The sequence below is a fragment of the Dendrobates tinctorius genome, unplaced genomic scaffold (genome assembly GCF_039654945.1).
Source record: "Dendrobates tinctorius isolate UK_male_01 unplaced genomic scaffold, ASM3965494v1 ptg000156l, whole genome shotgun sequence".
NCBI lineage: Eukaryota > Metazoa > Chordata > Amphibia > Anura > Dendrobatidae > Dendrobates > Dendrobates tinctorius.
This window is the reverse complement of record NW_027361823.1, coordinates 8,976,613-9,001,329: the sequence shown is the minus strand read 5'-3', so window position 1 is coordinate 9,001,329 and position 24,717 is coordinate 8,976,613. Positions and strand designations below refer to the sequence as shown.

Below are 24,717 nucleotides of genomic sequence, written 5' to 3'. Positions count from 1 at the left end.
GATTGGCAAGGTGAGAAAATTGGCTACTGTTGCCAGAACCCCTAAAGTTGACTCAATTTTGAAGAGACGTGCTGGAAAAGGGGCAATTATTGATCAAGCCACACAATGGGGCAGTACTTACTTAATGATTCAGCGCTTGGTTGAAATGAAAACCTTTCTTGTAGACATGGCTAACCCTCAACTGACGCTAAATGAAAGTCAGTGGAATCAGGTGACTGAGCTGGAAAAATTGCTAGAGCACCCATTTACAGTGACTAAAAAATTACAAGCAGAGGACTTAACTCCAGGTATTTTCTTAAAGGAGTGGAAGAACCTGATGTTTCGCCTGTCCCAAAGAGGAGGGTTAATTGCAAGTGGCATTGCTACATCAATGAAATGGAGAGAGGAGCTACTATTACAAAATAACATTCTTTTGGCAGCTGTTTATGTAGACCCAATGCATCGGATTCTTCTAGATGATCAACAGCTAAGTAAAGGAAAAGAAGCTCTGTTTGAAATAGCAGTAAGGATGAAAGGGTTGCAGAACAGTCAGGAGGAACAAGAAGAATTTGGTCGTCCTGCCACATCTTCACCCTCATCATCAACTGATGAAGAATTTAATTTCTAAAAATATTTGGATCACAAGGACCGTGCAAAGCGTTCCCGCATAGAAGAAGAGTCATCCCCATCAAGGAACACAGCCAGTACATTTCAGCAGAATTTTTCATGTGCACTAAAAGAAATTGAGAAATTTGACCGTTCATCAAAAATAACAGTGCAACAAGCGAATCCTCTGTATCCTGACATTGTCAGAGATGTTGCCCGAGTGGTTACTGCTTTGCCACCAACACAAGTTAGTGTAGAGAGGTTGTTCTCTGCTCTCAAAATAATTAGATCAGATTTGAGGGCATCCATGAAGGAGGATCTGACAGAGGCAATACTTTTTCTGAGGACAAATTTATAGATTTCTTCTTATTAACTGCATAAAAGTGTTTATTGCATATTTACTTACAGTTTATAAAAGTTTATAAAAGTTATTTGCTATATTCTAATTGTATTCTAATAAATGTAGTTTTTGCTCTAAGTGGTCTGATTACTTATATGATGGTGAGAAACTGAATAAGCACAATGTTTAATATTTTACAACAGTAAATTTGTTGTTATGAATTGGCCATTTATGAAGGAGCCGGAGTCGGAGCCGGAGTCGGAGTCGGAGCTGGAGTCGGAGCCTGATAAAATCCAGGAGTCGGAGTCGCAACTGTGGCTTACCGACTCCACAGCCCTGGTTATATTCTTGTATATAGGAGCAGTATTATAGTAGTTATATTCTTGTACATAGGAGCAGTATTATAGTAGTTATATTCTTGTACATGGGGCAGTATTGTAGTAGTTATATAGTAGTTACATTTTTGTATATAGGAGCAGTATTATAGTAGTTATATTCTTGTATATAGGAGCAGCATTATAGTAGTTATATTCTTGTACATAGGGGCAGTATTATAGTAGTTATATTCTTGTATATAAGGAGCAGTATTATAGTAGTTATATTCTTGTGAATAAGGAGCAGTATTATAGTAGCTATATTCTTGTACATAGGGGCAGTATTATAGTAGTTATATTCTTGTACATAGGGGCAGTATTATAGTAGTTATATTCTTGTACATAGGGGCAGTATTATAGTAGTTATATTCTTGTACATAGGGGCAGTATTATAGTAGTTATATTCTTGTACATAGGGACAGTATTATAGTAGTTATATTCTTGTATATAGGAGCAGTATTATAGTAGTTATATTCTTGTACATAGGAGCAGTATTATAGTAGCTATTTTCTTGTAGATAGGGGGCAGTATTATAGTAGTTATATTCTTGTATATAGGAGGAGTATTATAGTAGTTATATTATTGTACACAGCGGCAGTATTATAGTAGTTATATTCTTGTACATAGGGGCCGTATTATAGTAGTTATATTCTTGTACATAGGAGCAGTATTATAGTAGTTATATTCTTGTACATAGAGGCAGTATTATAGTAGTTATATTCTTGTACATAGGAGCAGTATTATAGTTGTTACATTCTTGTACATAGCAGCAGTATTATAGTAGTTATATTCTTGTATACAGGGTTAGTATTATGGTAGTTATATTCTTGTACATAGGAGGAGTATTACAGTAGTTATATTCTTGTACATAGGAGCAGTATTATAGTAGTTATATTCTTGTACATAGGGGGCAGTATTATAGTAGTTATATTCTTTTACATAGGGGCAGTATTATAGTAGTTACATTCTTGTACATAGGAACAGTATTATAGTAGCTATATTCTTGTACATAGGAACAGTATTATAGTAGTTATATTCTTGTATATAGGGGCACTATTACTATGTGCACACATAGCGGAACTCTCGCGGAAATTACCGCGAGAATTCCGCATTCCATTCCGCGGGAAATCCGCATTTAAATTCCCACGATTTTCCAGCGCAAAAACTAGCGTTTTGCAAGCGTTTTTAGCTTGCAGAATGCTAGCGTTTTCCAAGCGATCTGTAGCATCGCTTGGAGAACTGATTGACTTTTTACTATTGAGGCTGCCTAAGCGGCGTCAGTAGTAAAAGATAGGATGTAAAAAATAATTAAAAAAATAAATATTGTTATTCTTACCTTCCAGCGTCCCGCGCAGCCTTCCCGCCTCTCTCCACGCTCCCGGTGCCAGTAATCCTTTGGGCGAATGACCGCGAGACGTAGCACTCCCGCAAGATCGCGACCTCATCGCGGTCATTCTCACAAAGGATTACTGGGACCGGGAGGCGCCGCGGGAAGGCTGCGCGGGACGCCGGAATGTAAGAATAACAATATTTTTATTTTAACCCCTTAATCCCACATATGACGTACTATCCCGTCCATGTGCCCTGGGACTTAATTCCCAGGGACGGGATAGTACGTCATAGCGATCAGCGGCGCTCAGCGGCAATTATCACAGCGCTCAGCGGCGATTATCACAGCTGACACCCGGCACAATCCGACACGATAACCCCTTGTACACCGCGATCAAACACGATCGCGGTGTACCGGGGGTTAAAGGGAAGCACCGGTAGGGAGGGTGCTACCTCCGTGCTTCCCTGAGCTGCTGCGGGGGGCTCTTTCCCTGCAGGCCCCCGAATCCAAGATGGCGACGGGGGCGCTTCTGCAAAGCGCAGGCATGAGGAAGCCTGCTGCACTGCCTGTGACAGATCGCTGATCTGTCACAATGATCTGTGATCAGCGATCTGTCACAGGACAGTGATGTCCCACCTGGGACAATATAATAAAGTTAAAAAAAAAAAGTGTAAAAATAATTTAAAAAAAAAAAAAAAAAAAAAAAAAAAAAATCGCTAAATAAATTAGTAAAAAAAAAAAAAATATTCCCCAATAAATTCATTTTTTGAAAATAAAAAAAAACAAAACAATAAACTACACATATTTGGTATCACCGCGTCCGTAGCGACCCGCCCTATAAAACTGTCCCATTAGTTAACCCCTTTAGCGAACCCCTTAAAAAATAAAAATAAAAAACGAAGCAAAAAATAATGATTTATCATACCACCGAACAAAAAGTGCAATAACGCGCGATCAAAAAGACGCATATAAATATCCATGGTACCGCTGAAAACGTCATCTTGTCCCGCAAAAAACGAGCTGCCATACAGCGTCATCTGCAAAAAAAATAAAAAAGTTATAGCTCGCAGAATAAAGCGATGCAAAAATAATTATTTTTTATATAAAATAGTTTTCATTGCATAAAACCGACAAAACATAAAAAAACGACATATATGAGGTATCGCTGTAACCGTACCGACCCGAAGAATAAAACCGCTTTATCAATTTTACCGCACGCGGAACGGTGTAAACGCACCCCCCAAAAGAAATTCATGAAACGCTGATTTTTGTTCATTCTGCGTCCTAAAAATCGGAATAAAAAGTGATAAAAAAATGTCACGTGCCCGAAAATGGTACCAATAAAAACGTCAACTCGTTCCGCAAAGACTAAGACATCACATGACTCGGTGGGTCAAAATACGGAAAAATTATAGCTCTCAATATGTGGTGATGCAAAAACTATTTTTACAATAAAAAGCGTCTTTTAGCGTGTGACAGCTGCCAAGCATAAAAACCGCCATAAATAGTAAATCAAACCCCCGTTATCACCCGCTTAGTTAGGGAAAAATAATAAAACTAAAAGAAAATGTATTTATGTCCATTTTCCCATTAGGGTTAGGGCTAGGGTTAGGGCTGAGATTAGGGTTGGAGTTAGAATTGGGGGGTTTCCACTGTTTGGGCACATCAGGGGCTCTTCCAAATGCAACATGGCGTCTGATCTCAATTCCAGCCAATTCTGCGTTGAAAAAGTCAAATGGTGCTCCTTCCCTTCCAAGCTCTGCCATGCGCCCAAACAGTGTTTTACAACCATATATAGGGTATCAGCATACTCAGGACAAATTGCAAAACAACTTTTGGGGTCCAATTTCTCCTGTTACTCTTAGGAAAATAAAAAATTGGGGCAAAAATATAATTTTTGTGGACAAAATGATTTTTTTATTTTCACGCCCAGGCGTTATAAACTTCTTTGAAGCACTTGGGGGTTCAAAGTGCTCACCACATATCTAGATAAATTCCGTGGGGGGTCTAGTTTCCAAAATGGGGTCACTTGTGGGGGGTTTCAATAGTTTAGGTACATCAGGGGCTCTCCAAACACACATGACACCCGCAGACCAATCCATCAAAGTCTGCATTCCAAAACGTCACTACTTCCCTTCCGAGCACCGACGTGTGCCCATACAGTAGTTTTCTCCCACATATGGGGTGTCAGCGTACTCAGGACAAATTGGACAACAACTTTTGGGGTCCAATTTCTCCTGTTACCCTTGGGAAAATAAAAAAAATGGGGATGATGTTTGTTGAAAAAATACAATATTTTAATTTTCACGCCCGGTCGTTATAAACTTCTGTGAAGCACTCGGGGGTTCAAAGTGCTCACCACACATCTAGATAAGTTCCTTGGGGGGTCTAGTTTCCAAAATGGTGTCATTTGTGTGGGGTTTCTACTGTTTTGGTACATGAGGGGCTTTCCAAACGCGACATGGTGTCCGATCTCAATTCTAGCCAAAGACGTCAAATGGCGCTGCTTCCCTTCTGAGCTCTGCCATGCGCCCAAATAGTGGTTTACCCCCACATGTGGGGTATCAGCGCACTCAGGACAAATTGCACAATAACTTTTAGGGTCCTGTTACCCTTGGAAAAATAAGAATTGAGGGTGAAAAGATCATTTTTGTGGAAAAAATATGATTTTTTAATTGTACGGCTGTATGTTATAAACTTCTGTGAAGCCCTTGGGGGTTCAAAGTTCTCACCACACATCTAGATAAGTTCCTTGGGGGGTCTACTTTCCAAAATGGGGTCACTTGTGGGGGGTTTCCACTGTTTAGGTACATCAGGGGCTCTCCAAACGTGACATGGCGTCCGATCTGAATTCCAGCCAATTTTGCATTGAAAAAGGCAAACGGTGCTCCTTCCCTTCTGAGGTCTGCCATGCGCCGAAACAGTGGTTCCCCCCCACATATCAGGTATCAGCGTACTCAGGACAAATTGCACAATAACTTTTGCAGTCCAATTTCTCCTTTTACCCTTGGTAACATAAAAAAAATTGAACCTGAAGTATTTTTTTTGTGAAAAAAGTTAAATGTTCATTTTTTTTTCAAATATTCAAAAAATTCCTGTGAAGCACCTAAAGGGTTAATAAACTTATTGAATGTGGTTTTGAGCATCTTTAGGGGTGCAGTTTTTAGAATGGTGTCACTTTTGGGTATTTTCTATCATATAGACCCCTCAAAGTGGCTTCAAATGTGATGTGGTCGGTAAAAATAAAATGGTGTTGCAAAAATGAGAAATCGTTGGTCAATTTTTAACCCTTATAAGTCCCTAACAAAAAAAATTTTTGGTTCCAAAATTGTGCTGATGTAAAGTAAACATGTGAGAAATGTTATTTATTAAGTTTTTTGTGTGCCGTATCTCTGTGATTTAAGGGCATAAAAATTCAAATTTGGAAAATTGTGAAATTTTCAAAATTTTCGCCAAATTTCCGTTTTTTTCACAAATAAACGCAAGTTATATGAATGAAATTTTACCACTAACATGAAGTACAATATGTCTCGAAGGAAGCGTTTCAGAGTTATTACCTCATAAAGGGACAGTGGTCAGAATTGTAAAAATTGTCCCTGTCACGAACGTGCAAACCACCCTTGGGGCTTAAGGGGTTAATTCTATTTTTTACAGGGATATGAGGGATATGGTACCCAGTGCCCGGAGGACAGTCTCCTCTCCTCTGGACCGTGGGTACCATCCGCACATGTTTTGCTTACTTTCTGCATGGTGGGCACAGCCACATGCAGGAAGTAAGCGAAACAATGCATTCCTATCACCGCGATTCCGCTAATTAATGAGCATGCTGCGTTTTTTACAGCAAAGCGATTCCGCCGCGGAGAAAACCGCAGCATTAGCACAGCATTGCGGAATCCCATAGGATTGCAAGTGATGCCTATTTTTCGCGGCAAAATTGCGCGTTTAAAACCGCCGCGAAAAAAACCGCTACGTGTGAACGCAGCCTTAGGCTGTGTGCCTACGTTGAGTTTTTTAAGCATATACGCAGCACTTTTTGACAAGCGTTTCTGCTGTGGAAACGCTTAAGAAAAGCATCCAATGTAATTACAATGGAAAACGCGTATGTTGTGCTAATGGTGCGGTTTTTTTCGCTGCGGAAACGCTAAGTGGAAAAAAACACAGCATGTTCATTAATTTTGCGGAAACACATGCGTTTCTGCATACATTCAATCGTATTGCAAAAACGCTTAGAAAAACGCATGCTAAAACGCTTAACAAAAGCGTCAAAAACACTTACAAAAGCGCTTCATAAAACGCATGCGTTTTCCCGGGAAGAGGGTGTACGCTTCCGCTCATCAAAAACGCTACGTGGGCACATAGCCTAACAGTAGTTCTATTCTTGTATATAGGGGCAGTATTATGGGAGGTATATCCTTTCACATTGCAGTACTGTAGTGCTATAGAATAATATAACATTGCCTTCTTGTAGGACTTGTTTCACTATAGTCTTTGTTCCTTCTATCAGAACTCTGCTTTCAGTAGCTTTATATCTGTCAGTTAGGGAAGGAGACCCCAAAAAATGATTTACCAATTATTACAAATGACAGAGGCCCAGATTAAAAATGGATCCTGTACAAGTGTGAACAGCCTCTGACTGAGGGAAGCTTCCAGGGTCAGATGAAGAATTACCAATATGAAAATCTTGTAATTATAAATATGAAATTAAACGTCTATTAAACACAGCAGATATTTGACAAGTAGATAACACAGGCTCCGGACTGCAGGGGTGTAGTCAGATAATAGTTGGGCCCAAGATCAACTATTTTATACACAGCTTCGACCCTCCAGACTCCATCACTCAAACTAGAAAAACAACTTCTAATTGCAGAAGAGTTCAGGCCTCCATACAAGTTGCACTAATGTTGTGGATATCGGGACTTGGAAAAATGTCTATTCTGCATGAGGGCCCCCAAAAGATGATGTTCTTGGGGTTGAGCTGGTGTTCAGCGTAATATGTATTGAAAAGAATAATACAGCAGGGCTAGTGTCCAGTATAATATGATGGGGGAGAATAGTACAGCAGGGCTAGTGTCCAGTATAATATGATAGGGGAGAATAGTACAGCAGGGCTAGTGTTCAGTATAATATGATAGGGGAGAATAGTACAGCAGGGCTAGTGTCCAGTATAATATGATAGGGGAGAATAGTACAGCAGGGCTAGTGTCCAGTATAATATGATAGGGGAGAATAGTACAGCAGGGCTAGTGTTCAGTATAATATGGAGAGAAGAGAATAGTACAGCAGTGCTAGTGTTCAGTATAATATGATAGGGGAGAATAGTACAGCAGGGCTCATGTTCAGTATAATATGGAGAGAAGAGAATAGTACAGCAGTGCTAGTGTTCAGTATAATATGATAGGGGAGAATAGTACAGCAGGGCTAGTGTCCAGTATAATATGGAGAGAAGAGAATAGTACAGCAGGGCTAGTGTCCAGTATAATATGATAGGGGAGAATAGTACAGCAGGGCTAGTGTTCAGTATAATATGGAGAGAAGAGAATAGTACAGCAGGGCTAGTGTTCAGTATAATATGATAGGGGAGAATAGTACAGCAGGGCTCATGTTCAGTATAATATGGAGAGAAGAGAATAGTACAGCAGTGCTAGTGTTCAGTATAATATGATAGGGGAGAATAGTACAGCAGGGCTAGTGTCCAGTATAATATGGAGAGAAGAGAATAGTACAGCAGGGCTAGTGTCCAGTATAATATGATAGGGGAGAATAGTACAGCAGGGCTAGTGTTCAGTATAATATGGAGAGAAGAGAATAGTACAGCAGGGCTAGTGTCCAGTATAATATGATAGGGGAGAATAGTACAGCAGGGCTAGTGTTCAGTATAATATGGAGAGAAGAGAATAGTACAGCAGGGCTAGTGTCCAGTATAATATGATATGGGAGAATAGTACAGCAGGGCTAGTGTCCAGTATAATATGATAAGGGAGAATAGTACAGCAGGGCTAGTGTTCAGTATAATATGGATAGGGGAGAATAGTACAGCAGGGCAAGTGTTCAGTATAATATGGATACAGAAGAATAGTACAGCAGGGCTAGTGTTCAGTATAATATGGAGAGAGGAGAATAGTACAGCAGTGCTAGTGTTCAGTATAATATGGATAGGGGAGAATAGTACAGCAGGGCTAGTGTTCAGTATAATACGGATAGGGGAGAATAGTACAGCAGGGAAAGTGTTCAGTATAATATGGAGAGAGGAGAATAGTACAGCAGGGCTAGTGTCCAGTATAATATGATAGGGGAGAATAGTACAGCAGGGCTAGTGTTCAGTATAATATGGAGAGAAGAGAATAGTACAGCAGTGCTAGTGTTCAGTATAATATGATAGGGGAGAATAGTACAGCAGGGCTAGTGTTCATTATAATATGGAGAGAAGAGAATAGTACAGCAGTGCTAGTGTTCAGTATAATATGATAGGGGAGAATAGTACAGCAGGGCTAGTGTTCAGTATAATATGGAGAGAAGAGAATAGTACAGCAGTGCTAGTGTTCAGTATAATATGGAGAGAGGAGAATAGTACAGCAGGGCTAGTGTCCAGTATAATATGATAGGGGAGAATAGTACAGCAGGGCTAGTGTTCAGTATAATATGGAGAGAAGAGAATAGTACAGCAGTGCTAGTGTTCAGTATAATATGATAGGGGAGAATAGTACAGCAGGGCTAGTGTTCAGTATAATATGGAGAGAAGAGAATAGTACAGCAGTGCTAGTGTTCAGTATAATATGATAGGGGAGAATAGTACAGCAGGGCTAGTGTCCAGTATAATATGGAGAGAAGAGAATAGTACAGCAGGGCTAGTGTCCAGTATAATATGATAGGGGAGAATAGTACAGCAGGGCTAGTGTTCAGTATAATATGGAGAGAAGAGAATAGTACAGCAGGGCTAGTGTCCAGTATAATATGATAGGGGAGAATAGTACAGCAGGGCTAGTGTTCAGTATAATATGGAGAGAAGAGAATAGTACAGCAGTGCTAGTGTTCAGTATAATATGATAGGGGAGAATAGTACAGCAGGGCTAGTGTCCAGTATAATATGATAGGGGAGAATAGTACAGCAGGGCTAGTGTCCAGTATAATATGATAGGGGAGAATAGTACAGCAGGGCTAGTGTCCAGTATAATATGATAAGGGAGAATAGTACAGCAGGGCTAGTGTTCAGTATAATATGGATAGGGGAGAATAGTACAGCAGGGCAAGTGTTCAGTATAATATGGATACAGAAAAATAGTACAGCAGGGCTAGTGTTCAGTATAATATGGAGAGAGGAGAATAGTACAGCAGTGCTAGTGTTCAGTATAATATGGATAGGGGAGAATAGTACAGCAGGGCTAGTGTTCAGTATAATAAGGATAGGGGAGAATAGTACAGCAGGGCAAGTGTTCAGAATAATATGGATATAGAAGAATAGTACAGCAGGGCTAGTGTTTAGTATAATATGGAGAGAAGAGAATAGTACAGCAGGGCAAGTGTTCAGTATAATATGATAGGGGAGAATAATACAGCAGGGCTAGTGTCCAGTATAATATGATAGGGGAGAATAGTACAGCAGGGCTAGTGTCCAGTATAATATGATAGGGGAGAATAGTACAGCAGGGCTAGTGTCCAGTATAATATGATAGGGGAGAATAGTACAGCAGGGCTAGTGTCCAGTATAATATGATAGGGGAGAATAGTACAGCAGGGCAAGTGTTCAGTATAATATGGATAGGGGAGAATAGTACAGCAGGGCAAGTGTTCAGTATAATATGGATACAGAAGAATAGTACAGCAGGGCTAGTGTTCAGTATAATATGGATAGGGGAGAATAGTACAGCAGGGCTAGTGTTCAGTATAATACGGATAGGGGAGAATAGTACAGCAGGGAAAGTGTTCAGTATAATATGGAGAGAGGAGAATAGTACAGCAGTGCTAGTGTTCAGTATAATATGGATAGGGGAGAATAGTACAGCAGGGCTAGTGTTCAGTATAATACGGATAGGGGAGAATAGTACAGCAGGGAAAGTGTTCAGTATAATATGGAGAGAGGAGAATAGTACAGCAGGGCTAGTGGTTAGTATAATATGGAGAGAAGAGAATAGTACAGCAGGGCAAGTGTTCAGTATAATATGATAGGGGAGAATAATACAGCAGGGCTAGTGTCCAGTATAATATGATAGGGGAGAATAGTACAGCAGGGCTAGTGTCCAGTATAATATGATAGGGGAGAATAGTACAGCAGGGCTAGTGTCCAGTATAATATGATAGGGGAGAATAGTACAGCAGGGCTAGTGTCCAGTATAATATGATAGGGGAGAATAGTACAGCAGGGCAAGTGTTCAGTATAATATGGATACAGAAGAATAGTACAGCAGGGCTAGTGTTCAGTATAATATGGAGAGAGGAGAATAGTACAGCAGGGCTAGTGTTCAGTATAATATGGATAGGGGAGAATAGTACAGCAGGGCTAGTGTTCAGTATAATACGGATAGGGGAGAATAGTACAGCAGGGCAAGTGTTCAGTATAATATGGAGAGAGGAGAATAGTACAGCAGGGCTAGTGTTCAGTATAATATGGATAGGGGAGAATAGTACAGCAGGGCTAGTGTTCAGTATAATATGGATAGGGGAGAATAGTACAGCAGGGCTAGTGTTCAGTATAATACGGATAGGGGAGAATAGTACAGCAGGGCAAGTGTTCAGTATAATATGGATATGGGAGAATAGTACAGCAGGGCTAGTGTTCAGTATAATATGGATACAGAATAGTAAAACAGGGCTAGTGTTCAGTATAATATGCATAGGGGAGAATAGTACAACAGGGCTAGTGTTCAGTATAATATGGATAGAGAATAGTACAGCAGGGCTAGTGTTCAGTATAATATGGATAGGGGAGAATAGTACAGCAGGGCTAGTGTTCAGTATAATATGGATAGGGGAGAATAGTACAGCAGGGCAAGTGTTCAGTATAATATGGATAGGGGAGAATAGTACAGCAGGGCTAGTGTTCAGTATAATATGGATAGGGGAGAATAGTACAGCACAGGTAGCAGTCAGTTTACTATGCACAGGGAATAACTTATTTTCTTAGTAATATCTCGGTTCATTGTAAGACATCAAACCTTTCTGCCTCGGCATACAATGCAGCTGAACACTGGGTAAGGCCTGTTTCACACATCAGTTCTTTTGGTCAGTTGAAATCCGCCAAAATGGCGGAAAACGGATCCGCCACCGTACGGACATCAACGTGTGCCACCGGACCGTTTTTTGACGGATCCGGCGAAGGAAGAAATTTAAAGGAACCGCTGTCTGGGGAGGAGAGAGAGATCCGCCAGTAATGCAACTCAATGGGAAAAAAAACAGATCCGCCAAGCAAAATGGCAAATCCGTTTTTTTTGCAAACAAACGGATGTGTGAAACAGGCCAAATAAAGGTGATAATAAATGTAATGGTTTTCCTCTCCCTGGTGTGAGACATGGGGCAGGATACCCAGTACATAACTCCTCTAAGGACATCCTCCCCTGGCGCGGGCACCCAGTGGAAAGAAAACAAGAGATAAAGAGGAAAGTTCTAGAACCAGCAAACACAGAAACAATTACAGAAACCTCCTGTGCCTGGAGAAATGCCCACCGGCGGGCACCGTGCCAGACCTCACCCTGTGCTGGTATATTAGGTAAAACCCATGAAAGAAGACCTAAGTCAAGAGCAGGCGGGCACTGTGCAGAATATGGCAGGCAATCTATATGTCAGGCTCTGGCCGTCACTGGATATGGAGGACTCATGACAGACATTGTACAAAGAGGCCAGTGAGGTGGACAATGTATATATTGGACATTAGGCAGCGTATATTGCTGGCATGAGGCGGGCAGGATCACTACGCTGTGGGCATGAGGCGGGCAGTGTCACTACGCTGTGGGCATGAGGCAGGCACTATCACTAAGCTGTGGGCATGAGGCGGGCAGTATCACTATGCTGTGGGCATGAGGCGGGCAGTATCACTACGCTGTGGGCATGAGGCAGGCACTATCACTAAGCTGTGGGCATGAGGCGGGCAGTATCACTACGCTGCGGGGATGGGGCAGGCAGTATCACTACGCTGTGGGCATGGGGCGGGCAGTATCACTATGCTGTGTGCATGGGGCGGGCAGTATCACTAAGCTGTGGACATGAGGTGGGTAGTATCACTGCGCTGTGAGCATGAGGTGGGCAGTATCACTACGCTGTGGGCATGGGGCGGGCAGTATCACTAAGCTGTGGGCATGAGGCGGGTAGTATCACTGCGCTGTGGGCATGAGGTGGGCAGTATCACTACGCTGTGGGCATGGGGTGGGCAGTATCACTAAGCTGTGGACATGAGGCGGGTAGTATCACTGCGCTGTGGGCATGAGGTGGGCAGTATCACTACGTTGTGGACATGAGGCTGGCTGGATCACTACTCTGTGGGCATGGGGCGGGCAGTATCACCAAGCTGTGGACATGAGGCGGGCAGGATCACTACGCTGTGGGCATGAGGCGGACAGTTTCACTGTAAGCTGTGGGCATGAGGGCAGTATCACTACGATGTGGGCATGGGGAAGGCAGTATCACTAAGCTGTGGACATGAGACGGGCAGTACCACTACGCTGTGGGCATGAGGCAGGCAGTATCACTACGCTGTGGGCATGGGGCGGGCAGTATCACTACGCTGTGGGCATGAGGCGGGCAGGATCACTACGCTGTGGGCATGGGGCGGGCAGGATTACTACGTTGTGGGCATGGGGCGGGCAGGATCACTACGCTGTGGGCATTAGGTGGGCAGTATCACTACGCTGTGGGAATGGGGCGTGCAGTATCACTACGCTGTGGGCAAGGGGTGGGCAGTATCACTACGCTATGGGCATGGGGCGGGCAGTATCACTATGCTGTGGGCATGAGGCGAGCAGGATCACTAAGCTGTGGCACAGTGGGCTCACATACATTTGGGGCACAGGCCGTTCTGTACATTACACACAGTCAGATTGTAGAATATCACGGTGGGAACGTCCTCTCTTACCGACGGGGAGGTGGATCTCCTCCTGCTGATTGGCCAGCTCATCGTAGTAGTGAAGGTCAAATTTACGTTCGGCTTTCCAGTCACTGATCAACTCTTTCTTCAAGCAAAACAGGACGCTAAAGTGACTTTTGCTGCAGACCACCCAGATCGGATACTTAGGGGTCTTCAGATAGGAGCCGATCTGGAGGAGAAATAAATAGTGGAAGCAGTTCACGCACAGCCATTATATATTTAGTGCCTATATAGAAATAACACACTACTTCTCACAGCTGAGGGGTTGTTACAGTTGTATCCAGTCTACACAATCCTCTGTGAGTCATCAGCAGAACTAGTCTGTCTCTGGGGCAAAAACAATGATAGAGAACAAAGACTTTGATGTAATAAGTGAATATTTTATTTTAATCCGGCAAGAACAGGTCCAATGTTTCGACCAATAACAATCTTTATCAAGGAACTCTGTATTGTAGAGAAGCCGGGCACCAGGTGGACGAGCCCGGGCACCAGGTGGACGAGGCCGGGCACCAGGTGGACGAGGCCGGGCACCAGGTGGACGAGGCCGGGCACCAGGTGGACGAGGCCGGGCACCAGGTGGACGAGGCCGGGCACCAGGTGGACGAGCCCGGGCATCAGGTGGAGGAGCCCAGGCATCAGGTGGAGGAGCCAGGAATCAGGTGGAGGATCTGGGCATCGGCGAGAGGAGCCGGGCATCAGGTGGAGGAGCCAGGCATCAGGTGGAGGAGCCAGGCATCAGGTGGAGGAGCCGGGCATCAGGTGGAGGAGCCGGGCATCAGGTGGAGGAGGACGGGCATCAGGTGGAGGAGGACGGGCATCAGGTGGAGGAGGACGGGCATCAGGTGGAGGAGGACGGGCATCAGGTGGAGGAGCTGTGCACCAGGTGGAGGAGCCGGGTATCAGGTGGAGGAGACGGGCATCAGGTGGAGGAGGCTGTGACCTTTGCTCTCTATCATCATTTTGGTGCTGAGGTTTTTTGCCTACATGAAGTCAGGACTGCGGTCCGTTCTTCAAGCTCGTACACTTCAGGAGCAGTAGTGCCGGTTTTTCCTCCAGAATCTCTCTGGGGCTGATGCGCTGTTACAATGTTTCAGTCTGAAGTCCAGGATGTGCAGCTCTAGATTGTATACACTAGATAGAACTGTAACGCACAGTCAGCTGTGAGAAGTAATCAACCAAGTTCACTGTTGCAAGTAGACAACGTTCCGTTCACTGACAGCAATCAGAAAAAGAATAGAAAGTCAATGTAAAGCATCGGCACAAGACGTCCTCTGCATCGAGATCCAGTGAGGGAGGAAGGAAGGGGAAGTGAAAGAAGAAAAGGAAAAGAAGGAATGGAAGAAAGGAAGGAATGAAGGGGAAGTGAAAGAAGAAAGGGAAAAGACAGGAAGAAAGGAAGGAATGAAAGGGAAGGGAAAGAAGGGAATGAATGAACGAAGGTGATTGGAAAAAAGTAAAGAAGGAAGGAAAGGAAAAAGGAGAAGGAAGGGAAGTGAAGAAAGAGAAAGAATTGGGGTATGTGCACACGTTGCGGATTCTGCTGCGGATACGCAGCGTTTTTTGCCCTGCGGATCCGCAGCAGATTTTGCGGCGTTGTACAGTACCTTTAATATCAATGGAAATAAAAAACACTGCACACGCTGTGGATTTTTCCGCGTGGATTTGCTGCGGTTTTAAATCCGCAGCATGTCGCTTCTTTGTGCGGAATCCGCAGCGGTTTGACACCTGCTCCATGACCAGGTGTCAAAACGCAGGGGAAAACCGCAGGCTACTCCGCAGGTAAAATGCAGGTCTTTTGACCTGCGGATTTAGCCAAATCCGCGCGGAAAAATCTGCAGCACAATCCGGATTCAGGGGTAAATTCGGCTTCTATCTTTATTTTATAGGTGTAGCTTCCTGCTGGTAATTTTTAAAGCAGTTCTAACACGGCATATAGTGATTGTTCAGAATAGAGAAAAAAATCTATTGCTTTCTTCCAAAAAACAGCTGTGCACGGTTGTCATATTGCAGCTCAGAGGCATCCACTCCAACAGCACAGAGCTGCAATACCAGACACGACCTGGGTCAAATGTGGAGCTGTTCTTGGACGAAAGCAGCCATGTGTTTCTTATCCTGGACAGTTTTACCTGAATCTGGTAAATAGTGCTGGACTTCCCTGTAGGTTTGATTTTTGGGATGTCTAACTATCCCATACAGTCATTCCTGGCTGTCAGACGTCATCACACTCCCTGTATGACATTACTCCTATGGACAGTTCTCTCCCCTCCGCCATCAGCTCCCAGGGTCTCCAGGTAAGTAAAAATTCCAGAGCCGGAGAATGAACCAAATTCCATCAAGAAATGAGGTGTCAGTTTTGGGTGGAATTTCCATCTCTGAAGCCAAAATTAATCAAGGGAGAAATTCAGGTCCATCCTTGGAAGCAGCCCTGGTCAGTAATCAGCTCAGATTACACCGGCTCTTATGAAACACGACGAGACTCAAGAAGCCACGTCTAAGGTGTTCACACGTCACAGACATTTCGCCTTTTTTCGACGGTAATTGTGTCGCTGATCAAAAGAGAAAAATGCTTGTTCACCGGCCAACTGGACTGTTTCAGGTGTCTCTGAGCTGGTGGTTTGGAGCCGAGAGGCTATGATGTCTCCCATACACAGCACATACACAGACATGAGGGATTCCTGCTCTCCTGTCTCTATGTCTATGTTCCACATTTTCACAAGCAGCAGTAACAAGAAGCAACATCAGCCATACTGAGCAATGTAGATGTGATTCCAGGTCTGGAGTGAGACAAAATACTATTAGAAACCAGCAGTATGGATGATATTACAAAGCAGTACTGCACAGTAGGGCTGTGAATCCAATACTAGGGGGAGAGAAAACACTGGAAAGCTGCAGTATGGAGGATATTATACAGCATTACTGACCAGTGTAGATGAGAATCCAATTCTCAACTAAGCTACAGCACTTACTATAAAGCATTAGCATGGTTAACATTATGCAACAATATCAAGCTGTGTAGCTGTGAATCACATACAGGGGCGAGATAAATAACTATAAGGAAGCAGCAATATGGATGACATTATATAACACTAATAAACAGTGTTTATGTGAGCCCAGCGCTGGACTGAGGTGAACAGTAACTACAAAGCTGCTTTGACATGTAGGACATTATACAGCATTACTGAGAAGTGTAACTGTGAATCCAGCACTCGAGTGAGATAAAACACTTACTAGAAAGCAGCAGGTTATGCCACTCACTGTCCTCCCCTCCCCCTATAGACTGCAATCTTATGCCTCAGTGAGTTGGTAGTCCATCTGGTCTTGATCAAGAATCCAAGTGGATGGTTAGTGAAGACAGGGGAGAAGTGGCTTATAAGTGGATAAATAAGCATATTTCTCTCATGTGGTATATTAAAAAAGAATTTAGATTCACTTGTGCTATTTATTTGTGCATAGTTTGCTGAAATGACAGTGAACAGATAATTCAGTCACTTGGCCCCTTTACAGTCTGCATAATGTCAGCAGCAGATCTGCTCTTTACATGGGAAGTGTGGTGCTGACCACAGTGGTTTTAGGACCATCATAAGCAATACGATCAGCTGGCGAATGAGAGTTTTGGATGACGGCTGATTGTTAGAATATTTACATGGGCCAATCACTGGGAAAGCATCATCATATAAGAACTAATTTGACTGAATATTGGCTTGTGTAAATCTGTTGTAGGCAGTGAGGATACACCTATAATGCATACAGTGAGCATAAACCTATAACGCATGCAGTGAGGGTAGACCTACCTCGCATGCTGTGAGGCTAGACCTACAACGCATGCAGTGAGGGTAGACCTAAAATACATGCAGTGAGGGTAGACCTACAAGGCATGCAGTGAGGATACACCTATAATGCATACAGTGAGCATAGACCTACAACGCATGCAGTGAGGGTAGACCTACAAGGCATGCAGTGAGGGTAGACCTAAAAGGCATGCAGGGAGGGTAGACCTAAAAGGCAAGCAGTGAGGCTAGACCTAAAACACATGCAGTGAGGGTAGACCTACAATGCATGCAGTGAGGGTTGACCTAAAACACATGCAGTGAGGGTAGACCTACAAGGCATGCAGTGAGGATACACCTCTAATGCATACAGTGAGCATAGACCTACAATGCATGCAGTGAGGGTAGACCTAAAACACATGCTGTGAGGGTACACCTACAAGGCATGCAGTGAGGGTAGACCTACAAGGCATGCAGTGAGGGTAGACCTACAAGGCATGCAGTGAGGGTATACCTACAAGGCATGCAGTGAGGGTAGACCTACAACGCATGCAATGAGGGTAGACCTAAAACACATGCAGTGAGGGTAGACCTACAAGGCATGCATTGAGGGTAGACCTACAATGCATGCAGTGAGGGTAGACCTACAACACATGATGTGAGGGTAGACCTACAAGGCATGCAGAGAGGGTAGACCTACAACGCATGCAGTGAGGGTAAACCTACAAGGCATGCAGTGAGGGTAGACCTACAACTCATGCAGTGAGTGTAGACCTACAATGCATGCAGTGAGTGTAGACCTACAATGTATGCAGTGAGTGTAGACCTACAATGCATGCAGTGAGTGTAGACCTACAACGCATGCAATGAGGGTAGACCTAAAACACATGCAGTGAGTGTAGACCTAAAACATGCAGTGAGGGTAGACCTAAAATGCATGCAGTGAGGGTAGACCTACAACACATGATGTGAGGGTAGACCTACAAGGCATGCAGCGAGGGTAGACCTACAACGCATGCAGTGAGGGTAAACCTACAAGGCATGCAGTGAGGGTAGACCTACAACTCATGCAGTGAGGGTAGACCTACAATGCATGCAGTGAGGGCAGACCTACAACACATGCAATGAGAGTACACCTACAACGCATGCAATGAGAGTACACCTACAAGATATGCAGTGAGGTGAGGGTAGACCTACAACGCATGCAGTGAGTGTAGACCTAAAAGGCATACAGTGAGCGTAGACCTACAACGCATGCAGTGAGGGTGGACCTACAACGCATGCAATGAGAGTACATCTACAAGACATGCAGTGAGGGTAGACCTACAACGCATGCAGTGAGGGTAGACCTAAAACACATGCAGTGAGGGTAGACCTACAAGGCATGCAGTGAGGATACACCTATAATGCATACAGTGAGCATAGACCTACAATGCATGCAGTGAGGGTAGACCTACAAGACATGCTGTGAGGGTAGACCTACAAGGCATGCAGTGAGGGTAGACCTACAAGGCATGCAGTGAGGGTAGACCTACAACGCATGCAATGAGGGTAGACCTAAAACACATGCAGTGAGGGTAGACCTACAAGGCATGCATTGAGGGTAGACCTACAAGGCATGCATTGAGGGTAGACCTACAAGGGATGCATTGAGGGTAGACCTACAATGCATGCAGTGAGGGTAGACCTTCAACGCATGCAGTGAGGGTAGACCTAAAACACATGCAGTGAGGGTAGACCTAAAATGCATGCAGTGAGGGTAGACCTACAACACATGCTGTGAGGGTAGACCTACAAGGCATGCAGCGAGGGTAGACCTACAACGCATGCAGTGAGGGTAGACCTAAAACGCATGCAGTGAGTGTAGACCTAAAAGGCATACAGTGAGCGTAGACCTACAACACATGCAGTGAGGGTAGACCTACAACGCATGCAATGAGACTACATCTACAAGACATGCAGTGAGGGTAGACCTACAACGCATGCAGTGAGGGAAGACCTACAACACATGTAATGAGAGTACACCTACAATGCATGCAGTGCGCGTAACCCTACAAAGCATGCAGTGAGGGTAGACCTACAACGCATGCAATGAGAGTACACCTACAAGGCATGAAGTGAGGGTAGACCTACAACGTATGCAGTGAGAGTACACACCTACAAGGCATGCAGTGAGGGTAGACCTACAACACATGCAATGAGCGTAGATTTACAACACATGCAGTGATGGTAAACCTACAAGGTGCACAGTTGTAAAAATCTGTATGTAGTAAGCTTAGGGTATCTGTCAGCTACATCATGGGTGGACATACCGCTGGTTCAACCGGTGCACTGCATCGGGGCCTAGAGGTTCCAGGGGGCCCCTGCAGGGCGGCTAATGATGAGGGCAATCTGGCCGGTTTCTCTGGGCCAGAGGCTCCGGGGGACCCCTGGCCAGATTGCCCTCATGTGCGGCGGGCAGGGAGCGATCCAAGCAGCTCCGCTGCCTGCAAGAGAAAAAAGCAGGAGCGGAGCTGCAAGGATCCTTCCTGCCCGGCGCCACAGAGAGCAGCGCCGCTGAATGTCATCATTCAGTGGCGCGGCCGCTGTGCCAGAGACACAGGAAGCAGCCGGAGGGCGGAGGCGGTGATGCTGTGGAGCGAACATGTGAGGTACTATGCTGCCTGTCACTGCTGCTGTGTGTGTGTGTGTGATTGTGTATGTGTGTGGATGTATGTAGTATGATGATGGAGGTGATGGGGAGAAGGCAATGATGGAGGTGATGGGGAGAAGGCCATGATGGAGGTGATGGGGAGAAAGCCATGATGGAGGTGATGGGGAAAAGGCCAAGATGGAGGTGATGGAAAAAAGGCCATGATAGAGGTGATGGGGAGAAAGCCATGATGGAGGTAATGGTGAGAAGGCCATGATGGGGGTGATGGGGAGAAGGCCATGATGGGGGTGATGGAGAGAAGGCCATGATGGGGATGGTGGGCCATGATGGGGATGGTGGGGGAAGAGGAAATGATGGAAGTGGTGGAAAGGGCAATGATTGGGTGGGGGAGAAGGCAATGATGGTGGTAGTGGAAAAGACAATGATGGGAGTTATGGGGAGGAGGCAATGATGGGGGTGGTGAAAGGGCAATGATGGGGCGGCAGGTGAGAAAGCAATGATAGTGGTGGGGGAGAAGGCAATGATGGAGGTGGGAAAGAGGGCAATGATGTGGTGTGGGAGAGGACAATAATGGGATGCGGGGAGGGAGGACAATGAGGGGTGTAGGGGATTGGGATGGAAGGAAGGGGGACTTATAATGGACTTTGGGACAGGGGGAGGTGGAGGAAGACATTATTATCGCTTATTATGTCTAACACAGTCCCTTAGTATATAGTATACTCACTTATTATGTCTAACACAATCCCTTCGCATATAGTGTACTCACTAATTCTGTATAAACCATCCTTATAGTATCCTCTTTTCTAATGTACTAGCTGAAGAGCCTGGCGCTGCCCGGGCATAGTAACTAACTGTGGTTAGTTATAACAAATTATAATTATCCTCCATCCCATAGTCCCGTGCCCATATACCCATCATACATATCCACCATCCCATAGGCCCGTGCCCATATACCCATCATACATATCCTCCATCCCATAGTCGAGTGCCCATATACCCATCATGCATATCCTCCATCCCATACTAGAGTGCCCATATACCCATCACACATCCTCCATCCCATAGTCCCATGCCCATATACCCATCACACATCCTCCATCCCATAGTCCCATGCCCATATACCCATCATACATATCCTCCATCCCACAGTCCAGTGCCCATATACCCATCTCACATCCTCCATCCCATAGTCGAGTGCCCATTTACCCATCATACATATCCTCCATCCCATAGTAGAGTGCCCATATACCCATTACAAATCCTTCATCTCATAGTCCCATGCCCATATACCCATCATACATATCCTCCATCCCATAGTCCAGTGCCCATATGCCCATCACACATCCTCCATCCCATAGTCGAGTGCCCATATACCCATCACACATCCTTCATCTCATAGTCCCATGCCCATATACCCATCATACATATCCGCCATCCCATAGTCCCGTGCCCATATACCCGTCATACATATCCTCCATCCCATAGTCCAGTGCCCATATACCCATCACACATCCTCCATCCCATAGTCCCGTGCCCATATACCCGTCATACATAACCTCCATCCCATTGTACAGTGCCCATATACCTATCACACATCCTCCATCCCATAGTCAACCATTATGACATCATAATGAGCGGGGGGGCTTGCAACCTATGATGAAATCAGCGTCGCCATGGCAACCATTATGACATCATAATGAGGGGCGGGGCTTGATACACACTTTTTCCCCATTATGTAGATAGGGGGCAAAATTGTTTGGTGAATTGGAAAGCGCGGGGTTAAAATTTCACCTCACAACATAGCCTAGGACACTCTCGGGGTCCAGACGTGTGACTGTGCCAAATTTTGTGGCTGTAGCTGCGACGGTGCAGATGTCAATCCCGGACATACATACATACACACACTTGAGCTTTATATATTAGATATATATCTTTGTCGCCATAAAAGGAAGGTGGCCCAGACATATTTCTTGCACAGGGGCCCCAAGCTGTCAGTGTCCGCCCCTGAGCTACATGCTAACATTACTAACTGCTATTGAAACAGTCGTACACATGCAGGCTGTTTGTCTGAGTGTGCATACAGTATGTTCTGCATGCTCATGCTCTGAGGGCAACTTGTCCTGCCGGGTCACTTAGGGATCACATTATAGCTGCCTATTGAAGTCTATAGAAACGAATGGGTGGAAAAGAGAGGAGAGGAGCAAGAAGACGATTTTGCTACGTGTTAGGGAGCGATTTACAGCAATATTGTTTCCTAAGACTAAACAGATCAGACAAGTTAAAATCCAACATGTCCTACCCATCAGCACACCAATATGCATATAAGTAAATCGTCAGTTTCTGAAAACATTAATCTAGAGCAGGTCATACAATTTCAATAGCTGAGCGCTCGACAGGCCAACATCTGTTTCTCCTGACCTCCTCAGACATATGGATGCTCGTTTGTTTGAGCATGTAAGTGCTTTTAACAAGGAGAGGGGATAAGGCCACTGCCAGACAATTCCCTGAATCCCTTGATCCCCCACCTGCTCTACCTGTACTGACTGCACTGCATCACGTTTTCGAAGAAGATGGTGTTTGGCACAAGGTAAATCGCAGCTACGGTGCAGAAGACGCGAGCAGCTTCTGCCACCAGATTCCACAGGAGAATTTTCCGCCGAGCATTAGAACTAAACCCGTGTTGGTATGAGCCACGTAAATCCCTTTCCTTCTCATCTAAGCTTGCGGATGCTTTGATAGCGGCAGCAGATCTTTTAGACATATTGCTTTTGTTCTGGGTGTACATTCCTACATTGGTGGTGCTCCTTATTCTGGGGAATTTCCTTTAGGTGAAGGAAAACACCGGGACAGTGAAGAACTGTTTTTTGACTAACAGGTTGAGAGTCAAAAATGGCGATCATTGCTTGGAGCCACTCAGGGGTGAACCTAACCTCTCTGCTGCCTGAGGCGAACAGCAAAATGACGCCCCCCCTCCCCTGCACACAAAGTAAATTTTCATATCTGTCCTGTAAAACTGAGTATAATAGTGGACATTTTGATTTAGATAAATAGAAAAGAAAGGTGTCCAAACACAAGGATGTCAGCGCCATCACACGCACATACAAGAACAACACAAAAGTATCCAGAACAAGGATCATTAATGGCAATAATATCCCTGGCACAGGGCCGGACTGCCGGAAAGAACAGAGAGAAAGAAAAAAAGAAAGAAACAGAACAGAGAGAGAGAGAAAAAAAAGAAAGAGGAGAAAGAAAGAACAGAGAGGGAGAGAGAAAAAGAGGGGAAATAAATAAAAAACAGAGAGAGAAAGAAAGAAAGAAAGAAAGAGGGGAAAGAAAGAACAGAGAGAGAGAGAAAGAAATAGGAGAAAGAAAGAACAGAGAAAGAGAAAGAAAGATAACAGAGAGAGAACAGAGAAAAAGAGGAAAGAAAGAACAGAGCGAGACAAAAAGAATGAGGGGAAAGAAATAACAGATAGAGAAAGAAAGAACAGAGAGAGAGAAAGGAAGAAGAGAGAGGGAGAAAGAAAGGAAGAACAGAGAGAGAAAGAAAAAGCAGAGAGAAAAAGAAAGATTAGAGAAAGAAAGAGGGGAAAGAAAGAAAGAACAGAGAGAGAGATAAAGGAAGAGGGGACAGAAAGAACAGAGAGAAAGAAAGAAGAGAAAGAGAGGAAAGAAAGAACAGAGAGAGAGAAAGAAAAAAAGAAAGATTAGAGAGAAAGAAAGATTCTATAAAGATACTATAGCAGCCCGGCTCCCATTGTAGTGCCCACCTGAGCCTCCCAATGTAGGACATATCATGATCTGCTCACATGGCCGGCATCCCCGAGTCCAAGGAAATCCCGCTGTCCGCGCTGTCGAAGGACACGGTGATGGATCTGAAGTATTCCCTGAAGTGCCTCCATGGTTCCGTCACAGTCTCCTTCCGAAATTCCCTAATTTCCGGTCAGCTTCTAGCATGTGACTTCCGGTGGAACGTCATGTGCGATTTTAAAGTGCTCCTTGGGGCTCCGCCGTGTACTTCTGTGTCCATGGGAAAAGCAAGCTTCCGGCCGAGGTAGAGGGGCAGACTCTCTCTCAAAATCGGGACTGTCCCGCTGGGAGGTATGGATGCCCCCCACCATACACCTTGTACACGTATGGCTCCGCACACCTCATACACACGGTTCCGCTTTTTATGCCTCGCACACACATGGTTCCACTCAGTACACACGGCTCCACTCCGTAAACCTCGCACACATGTGGCTCTGCTCTGTACACCTTTTACACACGTGGCCACGCTCTATACTCCTTGTACAGACACGGCTGCACTCCGTAAACCTTGTACACATGCGGCTTTGCTCCATACACCTCGCACACACGCAGCTCCGCTCCATACACACGCTGCTCCACTCCGTACAGATGCGGCTCTGCTCTGAACACATCGCGCACACATGACTCCACTCCGTTAACCTCGTACACATGCGGCTCTGCTCCGTACACCTTGTACACACATGGTTCCACTCAGTAAACCTTGTACACACGCAGCTCCGCTTCATACACACGCGGCTCCGTTTTATACGCCCTATATACACACAGCTCCACTCCGTACACCTCGGAC

General features: G+C 44.7%; 1 protein-coding gene across 7 annotated transcripts in view; it reads right to left on the bottom strand.

The window, feature by feature from the left end:
- LOC141051316 (probable ubiquitin carboxyl-terminal hydrolase MINDY-4) overlaps positions 1-24,717 on the bottom strand; it is a 356,579-nt gene that overhangs the window by 304,811 nt on the left and 27,051 nt on the right. For all 7 annotated transcript variants that reach the window (XR_012220623.1, XR_012220622.1, XM_073548215.1 and 4 more), the window contains one exon: positions 13,689-13,869. Coding sequence is in view for 5 of the 7 variants with exons in the window: in XM_073548215.1 (XP_073404316.1) it covers positions 13,689-13,869 (181 nt within the window). In the remaining 2 variants the exon portion in view is untranslated. The remainder of the gene's footprint in view (positions 1-13,688; positions 13,870-24,717) is intronic.